This window comes from Barbus barbus, assembly GCF_936440315.1.
Source record: "Barbus barbus genome assembly, chromosome: 9".
In the NCBI taxonomy this organism is placed as follows: Eukaryota; Metazoa; Chordata; class Actinopteri; order Cypriniformes; family Cyprinidae; genus Barbus; species Barbus barbus.
In genome coordinates, this window is record NC_136737.1 from 7,048,918 (window position 1) to 7,062,911 (window position 13,994).

At 35.6% G+C, this 13,994-nt stretch overlaps 1 protein-coding gene across 1 annotated transcript; it reads right to left on the reverse strand.

The window, feature by feature from the left end:
- Positions 1-739: 739 nt before the first annotated feature.
- Positions 740-13,657, reverse strand: LOC306875004 (uncharacterized protein). Its single transcript, XM_079425356.1, has 12 exons — positions 13,564-13,657; positions 13,355-13,407; positions 10,582-10,616; positions 8,457-8,541; positions 4,825-4,949; positions 4,578-4,668; positions 4,294-4,400; positions 3,478-3,561; positions 3,335-3,402; positions 2,786-2,869; positions 2,512-2,566; positions 740-1,826 (listed from the first exon to the last, which is right to left on the reverse strand). Exons 3-12 carry the CDS (start codon positions 10,594-10,596, stop codon positions 786-788), a joined length of 1,755 nt encoding a protein of 584 aa, XP_079281482.1. The 5' UTR covers positions 10,597-10,616; positions 13,355-13,407; positions 13,564-13,657; the 3' UTR covers positions 740-785.
- Positions 13,658-13,994: the final 337 nt, after the last annotated feature.

A 13,994-nucleotide genomic window follows, 5' to 3' on the forward strand; every position in this document is an offset into this window, starting at 1 on the left:
TCAAAACTTGCTAATTATTAAACAAGAGCAATAGGCAGAGTCACTCAACATTGTGCAACACTATTCGGATCCCACATGACAATTTACGCTGCTTGATTTCTACGTAAAGGAGGAGTGAAGAGTTTTTTGCCGCTTTGAACTCATCTCGACCTCTAATGGATGATGGCCCGCGGGCGCGAGCCTGGGCATGTCGTGACGTCACAAACTGAGTGACTGATTGCCATGGAAACGTAAACGTCATGTATAAACTATCTTGTCTCTTTGAATTTTAAATCATTCTGCATTTATATACATTGCTCCATTAAAACCTCAACATGTCGAGAACACAACTGTCCAATGAAAAAGTGCGGGGGACGAATTTACTTTTTATAAAAAGTGTGTGTGTGTGTGGGGGGGGGGGCACGTCCCCCGCGTCATCAAACGTCCCTGCCAGTATGTTATCAACAGCACTATGTAATTAGTACAAATATAGTAGTATATATGTACAGTATAGATCATACACGCATACATAAAATACCCCATACACACCGATTGTTTGGCTCAGTACAGTGTCTTACACATTGCCATTGTTTTCTGCAAAACCCTTTTTCTTTATCACCTGTCATCTGAGATCAATGACAAATCTGCAGGATGCTGTGCAAGTCTGACTGGTGCTATATATATATATATATATATATATATATATATATATATATATATATATATATATATATATATATATATATATATATATGTGGTCTCTGTCCGCGTCCCCCACGTAATCTACGCCCCTGTCTCTGTCACCCCTAGACAGTTCTCTCTCGCTCTCTCTTTTCTTCCAAAATTGCACGTGTTTCTTTAATTTCCTCTAAAACATTGAGAAGATCTTTGTGTGTTTTCCTCATCTCTGCAGTAGCCTTGAGTACACTGGATGAGACCTTTTCTGGATCATCAGTTTTCCACTGATTTCTCATCTGGTGAATCTCTCGGGAATCTTTCGCTATGAAGAAAGCGTCAGCAATAACTAAGAGTCCGCCCAACACACCTGATAATCCTGCTGCTGCTCGTCCGATTCTGGCAGACTGAACAGCAATTCTGATAAAATTTCCCAACACACCTAGACTTGTTAGTCCTTTGATAGACACTACTGTACCTTTGCCTATCTCCCATGACAAACTCATATTATCAGAAGTTGAGGTACTGGCAAAGTCACGGAACTTAAATATTTTTCCTGTTAACTCTCTCACTTCAAGTGAACAGTGAATCAGCTTTCGTCCATTTTCAATGTTAGGTTTCAATTGTTCAAGGTTCTTTTGGAATTCTTTTAGTTTTGCTGCATCTGTAATGTTGGCGGCAGCACCGGTTACACCGCCTGCAGCACTCACTCTAGCACCTACCATCGAAACAGCCAGAGATGCTCCGAAAGTGAAAGGTGCTAATATTGCACCAACTACTGCAGTGATTCCTCCAGCTGCTCCAAACACAGAACCTGACAGTCTTGCTGCTGTGGCATCATAATGTGCTTTCTCTAATAAATCTGCTGTTTTTCCCCATTCACTAACTAAGGTCTCAAATTCTTTATAATGCTTGTTGTAGGCCTCATCAAAGGCGCTGATGGCCTTGCTCAATCTTTGCTTAAGTGCTTCTGGAATGTTCTTGTTTCTATTAACTGCATCTTCCAGGAATGGTTTTGCTAGAATCTCATCAGCTGATGGTCTGTCTTTAGGGTCACAGCTGAGCATTTGTCTGATTAATTCCTGAAGTTCCCATGAGTATCTCTCTGAGATGTGAGGTGGGGTTCCGTCCATGCTGGAAGCATATGCACATAAACGCTTTCTGATATCTGACTGTGGAGGAAAATAAAGAAAACAAATTAAGAAAAATCTGGTTAGTCTCAAGATCCTACTCACTGACAGGACATACGTTTTAGATACACTTCAGTGTTTCCTCTAGAATTTTTTCCAGCTGTGGTCTCAGCACTATTTCCCATGGGCCACGCTTTCTCCCCACCCAAGAATCTTGTGCACTCAGAATTGAATTATTATAACTAAAAAAGACAAGTAAATAATAAAGTATGAACAAATAAATTAAATGACAATCGATAGCACAAACAACAACAAGATTCAAATTATACTATTGCACAGGGTTCTATGCTTACTTTTCTTTTGAGGAGCGCTTGTCCTAATAATTTAAATAAAAAAATAGGAGCACCTTCTGATCAATAATCAAAAATTCTGACAAAAAATGAGCCTTCCTAATACGAGGTGATATTTGTCCCCTTAAAGTGATTTACAGGGGCTTTTTTTTTTAATGGCATTTTTCTAATTGTAAGAAAGACTTTTGCCTTTAAAGAAAAATAGGTTAAATAAAAACAACTTTAGTGGAGTCAGACAAATAACTGAATTATTCATGTCATCCTTCAACTGCTAGAGAAAAAAAAAAAAAAAAAAAAACTCATCAGTAATATTTTTGTAATTAGATTTTGATTTAATACATTGCTTTTTAAGAAGGAAAAACAACAAAAATACTCACCCACACATCCAGCATGCAGAGATCATGGAGTAACCATCCCAATGACCAAATGTCACTACAAAGACATGAACAACAATAATAATAATAATAATAACAATAACAACAACATCTGTAGTTAACTGAAGTGAAGCATCAGACAAATAAAATAATCAGGTACGTTTACTTTGGTTAACACTTTATAACAACTTCTATAACAACTTCTATGTGTATCAATAACAATCATTGTTCAAGATAAATGTTGTGCATATGATAATTTAATGTGCATTCAGTGTACCTTTTGGAATTATATTTCTTCTCATAAACTTCTGGACTGACATAGATCTGTGCACCTACAACTGATGCTGCGTATGCATCGGCTCTGAAAAAGGAAAATCAATGTATTCAAAATGATAAAATCTTTAAGAGGGATGCTCCAAAATCAAAATCTGACAAAAATGTCCCTTTCAGTCTTCACCCTGAACAAAAGACTGAATTTATGAATAGAAACCATTACTTTAAAATCTAGTACATTTTATGTGCAGAAAAGGCAGTGTTCATGTGACATTATCCTGGTTTAATGTCTTTTAATGTAATTACAACTGATGTTATATTGATGGTAAAACACAGCTATTACAGCCGAATAGTCCAATGTGTCTATAAAAGGGAAACTACAAAAGTCCCTATTGTCTGAAGAAAAGCGCGCTGACCTGCACTTGTGCAGAGAAACAGAGAAACTGTGTCATGTTTTAGAAAATTAGAGAAGGTTCTGTTGCTGTCACTTTTCCACAATTATTCCACAAGACTTTTCATTTTGATGCATCACTAGATCTCATTACTCTTTTACCTTTCCAATATTTTTGAGCATCCAAAATCTCCTACATTGATGTAGCCATCTTCAGTCAGGAAAACATTCTACAATGAAAGCAGAAAACTCATAAGTCATACATGTGGTGATAAATGAGATTACTGATATGTGTCAATATCTACCTGTGGTTTTATATCTCTGTGAAGCACATTGTTTTTATGAATATACTGCAGGGCCAGACAAATCTGAACAAACCAGTCAAGAATCTGCAAACAGATGATACACATGAAGAAAGCAGTGAGTTCATTTATGGTATACGGCTTTGAAACAATGTCAAGTTTACTAATTATTTACTAAATTTACACCAAACCATAGACAAGCTGTGAAGGGATAAATAAAATGAGGTCCACCTCTGTATGTATATTGAGACTATTGAGTCTCACGGAGGAACCACTGGTTAATATATTTTTCCACATTCAGTGTGAAACAGCTTACATTTTTGGGAATATCTGCAGAAATTATACATGTGCATCATTCTTTCTCCACATTTGTTTTCTTAATTGTTTCTATGTATGTTTGCATAAAGATTTTTTTTTCCCCTAAGGCTGCAAGGTGAATCATATTTTAATCGTGATCATGATTTCTGATTCTTTTGATTTATTAAGTATAACAGTCTGTGATAAAAATGTGTTATGTTAAAATTATAAGTTAAAAATGTAACAAAAATCATAATTAATAATAATGATTATATCTTTTGAGCAAAATAATCTTGCTTAATCATTTAACCATTATTGTACATCCCTAATTTTCCCTGAGTTTTGAAGAAAAAAAAAAGATTAAACTGAGAACTACACACTTTTCTAACCAGTATATTTACTCACTGCATAGACAGCTTTACTATTAATAGGAATTATGTATAACCTGTAGAGTAAAATTTATGTTCACTAAAATTAATATGTACTTAATATTGGTCTAAAATGTCTACACAAGACACATACCTGTTGTTCTTCAAAAAACCCTTCCTCTTTCTGTGTTTGCATTTTCTTAGAAAGATCTCCTCCTGCACAATACTCCATCACAATATAAAAGAGTCCAGATTGTGTATCTAAAAAAAAAAACATTCCAGTCAGAGAAGACTAACCAATATTACATGTATTTATAAGTGTAATGGGTTTATTTCACAGCTGACAACTACACATATTTTAATTCATTGTGTTCACTTTGGAATAAGGAGCATTAGTTTCCTCTGGTCTAACATTGAATCTGTTAACTGTGAACACACCTTCAAATGAATCCACATAAGAAACAATATATCCGTGAATCATTTCCTCCAAAATCTTGAGTTCCTTTTTGACTGTTGCCAGCTCCTTCCTCTGAAGTGAACCATTTTATTTTTTGTTCATTATAGCAAAAAAAAAAGAAAGAAAAAAAGGAATATTTAATAACATTTAATAGCAAACAAAATATGTGATTAACATGGTCAATACTTAAGTAAATTGTTGATTACGTAAATGCTTAATTGTACTTACATCTCTTGAATTCATCTGTTTGATCACAAAATGATTTCCCTCTCCCTTATCCACCAGAAACACTATTCCTGATGTCCCTCGTCCAAGTTCTTCTTTTATGGTGTATCCATGATTGTTTACCACTTCTACAATCAAAATTTGGAGACATTTCAACAAAATATTTCTACTTTAATACTGCTACAAAATAGTAACCACACTACCATGTTTATTAAAAAAAAAAAAAAAAAAAAAACACTTTTAAAAATGGCAATGTAAATTTAAATTGTTCCTGACTACTAGTTGTTGTACTTTATTTAGCAGGTTTTGTTGTTGTTGTTTTGTTTGTTTTTTGTTTTTTCTCCAAGTGACAAAAGTACAAATAAAACTTTTCCAAAGTTTTCACTGATCAACGTGAATATATTTTATAAATATGAGCAAATTTTGATTTTGATGGCTGCAACTCACTCCAAAAAAGTTGGGAAAGAGGCATGTTTACCACTGTGTCACATCAACACTCTAAAATGACAAAATGTACTGCAGGGCATTTACATCCAGTAGAGGGTGATATGGTGTAGCATAATGACTGTGGGCTCCTGGATAGCCCATTACGCTACACCATATCGCCCTCTACTGGATGTAAATTTCGCGAATTTTCCACTGGCCAGTGCGAGCTGGGGCTTACAGCGACCCAGGCGGGGCTAATAGCCTTGGACCTCGAGCACAGAGGCCGAAATCATGCCACGTTTCCCCTGTCGGGCCAGTAGACTTGCAACTATCCTGTAAAACCCGCCCTAAACCCGCTTTCACTGGACTACGTCACACAATACAAAGTTTCACCAGCGAGAGGGAGATGAATGAAATAAATCGCTAAACAAATATATCAGAAGCTGTCGTTGTTTAGTCTTTATTTACAAACTTGGACACTGACCACGAACAATAAATAGAACTTACTTGCGGCATTTTTGATTCGTTATATCTTGTGGTCTTGGTGGTTTTTTTTTTTCTTTGAACAATTAAATTTTTGTTTAATTGCCTCCATGTCAATAGTACCTTCACACATATGCCAGTCATACATGCTGTTTTCTCTGCTGCAGTCCCATACCATGACAGATGTTTGATTTTGCTTCTGTCGCTAATTAAAGTCTGGATGGTCCCTTTGGTCTTTGGGACTGAGAACGCAAAATACATTTTTCCCAGAAACAAGTTGAAATGTGGAATCATCTGAGTACAGCACACATTTTCACTGTCTTTTTGATGATCTGAGATGATCTCTGAGATTTTGCCTCTGTCCCAAGTTTTTTGGAACTTGTTGCAGCCGTCAAAAACAAAAATTGTTCATATTTACAAAATACATTTACATTGGTCAGTGAAAACTTTGGAAATCTTTTCTTTGTACTTTTGTCAATTAAATCAAGCATAGTGTTCGTTCTGGCAGGTCACGTGAGTCAAGCTTGCATTAGCTGACTCTCAGCTGATCACATCTACCTATAAGAATACAACACCTATCACGGCATCCCTACATAAGCGCTATTTAGTATTATTCAGCAGCTTGCTTGTTCAGGAGAAAATTACCCTCCATTCCCATTTCCTCCTTTCGCCATAGTCAGGACTTGGCTTATGACATTCATGTTGAATCAGACTCCCTAATCTTGAGTAATGCTTTACACTAAATGTAATTAAGTACTTAATGACAGGCTGCATGGATGGGCAGGGAGTTTTTTCCAAGAACAGAACCATACCGCCAAACCAAACTGTATGCCAAGTGTCTATCATTGACAGTAGTGGTCCTGACAGAAATAAAAGTTAAAGAGAATGAACAAATCACAGATTTGTGATTTTATTGCATTTTACAAAACGTCCCAACTTCTCTGGAATTGGGGTTGTAATAATAATTAATTACATTTATATAGTGCTTTTCTAGGCACTCAAAGCGCTTTTAATTGTGGGGGGGTTATCACCTCATCCACCACTAATGTGCAGCATCCACCTGGATGATGTGATGGCAGCCATATTGCACCAGAATGCCCAACACACCAGCTTATTGGTGGAGAGGAGACAGAGAGATGAAGCAATCAGCAGATATGGGGATTGTTAGGAGGCCATGATGGCCAGAGGCCAATGGGCAAATTTGGCCAGAATGCCGAGGTCACACCTCTACTCTTTTCAAAAGACCTCGGTTTAATGGCTTTTCTGAAGGACGGTGCTTGTTGACAGTACAGTGTAATAGAAAGCTAGACTGGGAAACAAGCAAAACAGAAGTAGAAAAGAAGAGGAAGATTTTGTGTGTGTGTGGGGGGAGGGGGTGCACATGTAAGTGCCTTGGTTTTTAAGGTTCAGTGCTTCAGAGGACAGTATAATTTACAGTGGTACTTCTAGAATTTATTACATGACATCTGTATACTTCATGTCATGGACTGCCCATCCATCCAGGGTGTTTCCCTGCTTTACATGATGAAGATGGATGGATGGATGGAGTTGAATTCTGTGACTTGACAGTGAACAGGAAATGACTGTTGTAGAATTGCAATGATTATCTGTGCCTGCAACTGTCAACTCTCTTTGTACGTTCACATTAACTGTAAAGCCCGGTACACACCAAGCCGATGGTCGGTCATCGGGCAGTTTTTGTTCATCGGGCGACTAAGTTTTCTCAGTGTGTTCCACGCTGTCGGCTTAAGTTGGTCCTCGTCGGCTTTTTTTCAGCCGATTCGACATGTTGAATCAGTGTCGGAGCTCATCCATCAGTCGGGCCATCTGATCATTCTGATTGGCTGTTCAGCTGGCGAACCAGTGCGCGAGAAAAGGCGCAGAACAGACGTGCTACTTGGGCGTCGGGTGTCGAGCGTCAGCTTGGTGTGTCAGGGCAACTTTGGACCCAGACACTGCCGACGTAACCCCGCAGTCTGCTTTCGTCGCCACTAGTTTGTTGGCGTCGGCTTGGTGTGTATCGGTTATAAAAGTGCACTACTGCAATAGTGCTTATTAGTGCACTAAAGCTTTACTTCCATGACAAAATAAATCATGATATGTTTACAATCTAAATTAAATGTGATTGTATACAAATACTGTGCTATGAAAAAAACGACATTTAACCACGTCTTTCAAATGAGCTGTTCTTGCAAGCTGCATATAAACAAACAAACGTCTCAAATGTACGATTCATGAGCAAATGACTATTGTCATCTAAGAGTAAAAAACAAAACAAAAAAACTAACATTCAAAACTGACTAAATCATAAAACAAGAAAACATAATTCTGAAGGAAACAAACAACTGCTCTCTGTCCCCCTCCCCACCGTCCTATTTTCCAGCCACTATCATTGTTTTAGAGGATTTTATGTTGTTAAAATACATCTAAAATAAAACATCTAAATTAAAAATAATAATTGTATTTTAGTAACATAACTTTTTTCAGAAATAATGATTTTTTAACACGAAGACACTAAACACTCATTGCTGTATACTCTGTAACAGTTTGAAACAGTTTAAAAAATGTTTATACAGCTGTTTATTTTTTTTGGCAACATAATTCCACATTTTATATTTTTATTATTACTATATTAGTGACATCAGAATAGGATTTCAGAGGGTGTTTTGCTGCATCATGCTTACTCAAAACTAATGTTGCTCAAATTCGTCATAAAATTTACTCACCATTGAATAAAGGAGGCAGTTCAGAGCTCTTATTTGAGGAATCACTATCATGACCATCTTCAGAGAGTCTTTGATAGTCGTGCACCTTTAGAAAAAGTTTTACAGCTTTTTAATAGTGTCCATCAAATTCACATAACATACAGTTTGAGTCCCTTTAGTGTTCAGCATTTAATACAATTAAACACATCTTAGGGTCATGTATTTAACTTGGTTCCTAAGGATGGGAACAAGACACCGTGTCATGGTGTTGATGCTATGGTTACACCCAGTGTTAGATCAACATAGATAGAAATCAACATCACATTTGCCATCGTGCTCATGTGCTGATATTTAGAAAAACACTTTTGTAAGATTACTTATCTATATCATATCTTATAAATATAAAAATAAAATCTCATACATGGATATTATTTCCATTCTAATTGTATTCTAATTAGTGGTCGACCGATATATAAGTATTTCTGTTTGGCCGATGCGTTCGAGGCGGGACTTTTATTTTGACGGCACGACAGAACAGAACAGCTGCGCCTGCGCACACAGTGCTCACATTCCCCCTCTCTAGTTCACTATGGTCGTTAACAGTTTTGTCTAATACGGATAGAAGTCTGTCTAATAATCAGATAGAACTGTTAAACAAAGGAATTACAACAAAAAAGTATTACAACGATTGCTTTTATATTATTAGTAACAGGAAGGCAAACATTATAATACTTTCTCGTTTACCATCAGCATTCAGCAAAAACGCATTTATATCATTTAAACAAATCTTTGAATGACTAATGAACATTTAATTTCACAAAAAAGTGGAATCCAGTTGTGAGATCTTGTGAAGTGTGCATTTGTCTCCAGCATAATCGCGTGTTCTCTGTGTGACGGTCGGTCCAGGCCAGTTGAATGCTTTTTGAATCCTGATTTCAAATTATGCTGCGCTTTATGCATTTGCTCACGTTCGTATTCACGTCATTTTCACTCTGTGTTGTATGTGAAATGACTGTTATCTTGGCTTTATTTGAACAATATTTTTCCCAATGCACACAAACTTCCCAGAATACTGAGTGCCCTGTTACAGTGTTTACTTCCTTTTTAATTATATTTTTATTAAATATATATTTTTATTATTTGTGAAAAAATACTTTGTCATCTAAAGTGTTTATTTTACACATTTATTTTTTAATCCATTTTCAAATGATTTGAAATTTCTTAAATATTAAACTAAATAAAATTACATCGGTTATATATCGGCCACCCTGCTTTCCAAGATATCGGCATCGGCTATCAAAAAAAACTATATCGGTCGACCATTAATGCTAATAAGTTTCATAACACAGTGAAAGCTTCTGGACTCTCAACAGATGTTTTTATTTTTTATTGCAGCTCTCCAAATGAAGTTCTTAGCAAAGCATATTACTAATTAAAAATTAAGCTTTTATATATTTACAAAATATCTTCATGGAACATCTTTACTTCATATCTAATGATTTTTGGCATTAAAAAAGATAATTTTGACCCATACATTGTATTTTTGGCTATTGCTACAAATATACCCGTGCTACTTAAGACTTATATATTGATTACTGAAATAATAGGAGCAGCCCTCCTGCATGTAAATCAGCAGTTGGTGGGACAAATAAACATGGCATGATTAGATAATATTATGGTGCCTTTAATTACTGTTGTGACGAATATACATATAAAAATGCAGCTTTTCCCCCTAAGTCTGAAAGCAGGCTTTCAGTTGACTTCATAAAATATGTAGTCAAAATAAGTGTGTTAAAATGTAAAATTATTGTTTCATAATGCAATTAAAAAACAGTTGCATTTGTTCTCATTGAATAAAGCTGCTATTAATAGTCGATGAGCATCAATGAAACAGCTGTATTACAGAACTGCCTATTCAACACCAATTCAATAAATAATATATATATTATATATATATATATATGATATGTGTATATGATATGATATGTATGTGTGTGTGTGTGTATATATATATATATATATACACACACACACACACACAGTATATATAACATAAATAAGTAACCATTTCTATTAGAATTAAATGATAACAGGTAAATATTTTTATTCTCCCATATAAAGCTCATGAACATAAATGTTTACTTACCGGGACGTCAACCATGTCTCCACCTCACAGAAGACCTAATTAATGAAAAGTAAACACAAAACACAGCATTTATTTAGAATACACGTTTTCTTGTTCAGTAAAATACTATATTTGCATATAAAGAACTGAATATATTTTATGAATTTGTGTGTGAAAGCTATAGTGTGGTCTGTCAATTAATTTCAGAACAGAAATTTGATATTAAACAAACATATTTTAAATTAAGCACCATCAGTCTGTGAAGAGTTTCTGGCTGAACAACAGTCAATTAAATATATACATACATAAATAAGATTTAAACATTCAAAAAATGGAGATTTACTGGTCATTTATTTTGATGATTCTGAATCTTACAGTGCGTGGATAATTATTAGTTAAGTTGATATTCTGATTATATTTTTTCCAAGCACATTTTACCATTTCCAAACCACATCAATCTTAACTACTATTAATTTAGCATTTAATCATTTATAAGTGATATATAATTGTCCATAAAGACTGGAAGTGAACTTATATAAAACTCATATTCAAGTGTGCAGAATTATTAGGTACTTTTTCTTTTACAGATAAAATTAAGGAAAAAAACAGGTTTAACAGAGTGGAAATCAAAAATGAGAGATGAGAGAACGCGCTTGAAGAAGTTTAGAGAGGAGGAATCAATATACATCTAAAATAATGGTCACAAATTATTGGTCACTTTCTAAATAATAAAAGTATAAAAGTAATAATTATATATAAATACATTGGTTTTAACCTATGTAAATATGTTAACAATGCTTCGTGATACAAATGTCTACTTGTATCCAATGCACACTCTTTTCAAATCAATGCATCACATCGTTAACCTTTATGCCGATGCACCGATACGAATCTGTGAATCTTACCATCCCTAATATAGATGGCAGTGGTCTAAATCACCCGACTAAGAATATCATCAAGAGATAATACCTGCAATTGAATCTGTCTATTGATTCATTCTTGACAATGATGATTAGAGTTTGTTTTAGCTGGACACTTGACTCTTGGTTGGTTTTAAATACGTTTCCTCAGATGATGCTATAGAAAACACATTTGTTGTGGCAAACAAAGCCACAGTAAAATGAGATTAGTTGATGCTGGTTTGATCTTTTGAATCTTTGTTAAAGTTGTTTTATTGTTTGATTAGCTTTAGTGACATACACAGCAGGACATATTTATAGGCTGCTGTCCTTTTAAGACCGACTGCATGCATCCAGTATAAAGGCCCCGATATACTTGGGGAAGTCGTGGCCTAATGGTTAGAGAGTCGGACTCGTAATCGAAAGGTTGCGGGTTCGAGTCCCCGGCCGGCAGGGATTGTAGGTGGGGGGAGTGAATGTCCAGCGCTCTCTCCACCCTCAATACCACGACTGAGGTGCCCTTGAGCCCCCAACTGCTCCCCGGGCGCTGCAGCATGGCTGCCCACTGCTCCGGGTGTGTGTTCACGGTGTGTGTGTGTGTGTGTGTGCATTTGTTCACTACTCACTGCTGTGTGTGTGCACTTGGATGGGTTAAACGCAGAGCACCAATTTCGAGTATGGGTCACAATACGTCACGACTTTTTTTTTACTTCAAACGAAGTTCGTTTTCATTCTTCCTTTGGGGGCAAAAAGAAGTTCGAAAAGGCTGAGCAACAGTATACTGTTTTAGAACATTCCAACATTCCAGGATTGTTGTAAGCTATCGTATACTGTGCTTTGAATTAGAGACTGATAGTTCTTTCAGATGGTCAACTCAGCCTCATTCCCCCTGTTTCTGTCCGGTTTCTTTCATTCAATATGTATATATATAGGTGTGTGTGTGTTTGTTTAGTTATACGTTTGCGATTTCGTTAATAAAACTTTGTGCACAATACATACGAGTATTGGTTTCTGATTCCCTGCTTGCAACAAAGTCCATTTAATGATTTGGATCTTGTTACATGCTCTGAGTAGTACAGTACCTTAAAAAGGGGTATTTCCCTTACCCTATGTTAAATTAAGATACATATCACTCTCTCCAATAATTAAACCCTGAACTTTGCCAATCAAAAACTAGAGCATCCACAACCTTTGTTTTATTAAAATATTTTTTCTTCACATTGAAATATTTTGTATAAATTCGATACAGAACGATTTCAATAACAGATCTAAAATAATGCAACATATTGGCAAAGCGATTAAAAGTAAAAGCGATTCAGTTCAGTTCTTTTCTTGCTATAACTTAGTAAGTAGGAGTTCTGATCGCAGTGGAGAGAGCTGAATCTAGCAGTAAAACAGGAAGCTACCGCAATCTGTCAAGCCACATTCAAACAGAAAAGCAACATTGTTTAAATTTCATGTATTAGCATCGATTGAAAAATGTGGCTTATTGGGTTTTATTTGGCCTAAATATAGCGCAAATTTATATATAATATAAATTACGTTTTGTTTCTCTACAAAAGGGATCACTCCAAACTCAACATGATCAAACGCGTCACAAACTCGCAGACATTTGGCAGCTTGACAATTATATATGAAATCTTATCATCGAGAGCATTTAGGAAAACAAATGCATCAGAGTGAGTAATACTGTCTCACTAAATAATAAAAATAATTTCTTAAACCTCTGTTTGTTTCGATTATAGTGGCAATAACACATGAGCACATGTTTGTTAATTGCTACTTTCGGTTTCATTTGAAGTGCGCCACTGCATTCGCAGACCAATACAACTTATTGCAAATTGTACATTAGTGTCCACAAACACACAGAAACAACAGCACTACACAGGCCTAACCTTGTTGCAGTCCTGATTGAAGCTCTCGAGTGTTTTGCGATGGGAAGATCGACCTCCACACATTAAGAAAGAGAAACTATGAGCTTTACAGCACGACGATCAAATTAAACTGCACTTAAAATACAGTGAACCAACCGATCTTGTTTAGTTTTAAATCATCTGCGTAACACAAATAAAACATTAACAAGGCTTAAGCTGTTTAAAGTTACCTAAACTTTAGTTAAAACAACATCAACTTCGAAGCGATTTACTCCTCCTTCTTTTTCTCTCTTTTCTTCTCTTCCGTCTTCTTTCTCCGTCTACGTCCCGCCCAGAGGCGAAATCATCAAATTTAATGAGTGTGATGAGTTTAAGACTTTTTTTAAATAAATATCTCTGCTGTTTAATTCATTGTCATTTCCACAACACCCTGTCATATCCATCGCCACACATTTTTAAAAAGTTTAAAAAACATTTTAAAAAATAATTAAAAAGTTCTCATCACACATTAAAAATGTATCCACAATTTATGAGGTCATGCTCTACTTAATATAAAAATTCAAGTTTTTTTTTTTTTTCTAATAAGCTCTTTGCCCAAACCAATATTAAATTTGTGTGACAGGTGTACAGTTCAGCATTTGTTCCTTAGGGCAGTTAATTT

Bases quoted from the DNA above. Each gene is read 5' to 3' on its own strand.
- LOC306875004 (XM_079425356.1), bottom strand. The intron at 4,950-8,456 runs GTGAGTAAATTT...TTTTGATTGTAG, and splicing joins ACTGCCTCCTTTATTCAATG to AAGTGGTAAACAATCATGGA. The intron at 2,870-3,334 runs GTAAAAGAGTAA...TTCCTTTTTCAG, and splicing joins TGCTCAAAAATATTGGAAAG to AGCCGATGCATACGCAGCAT.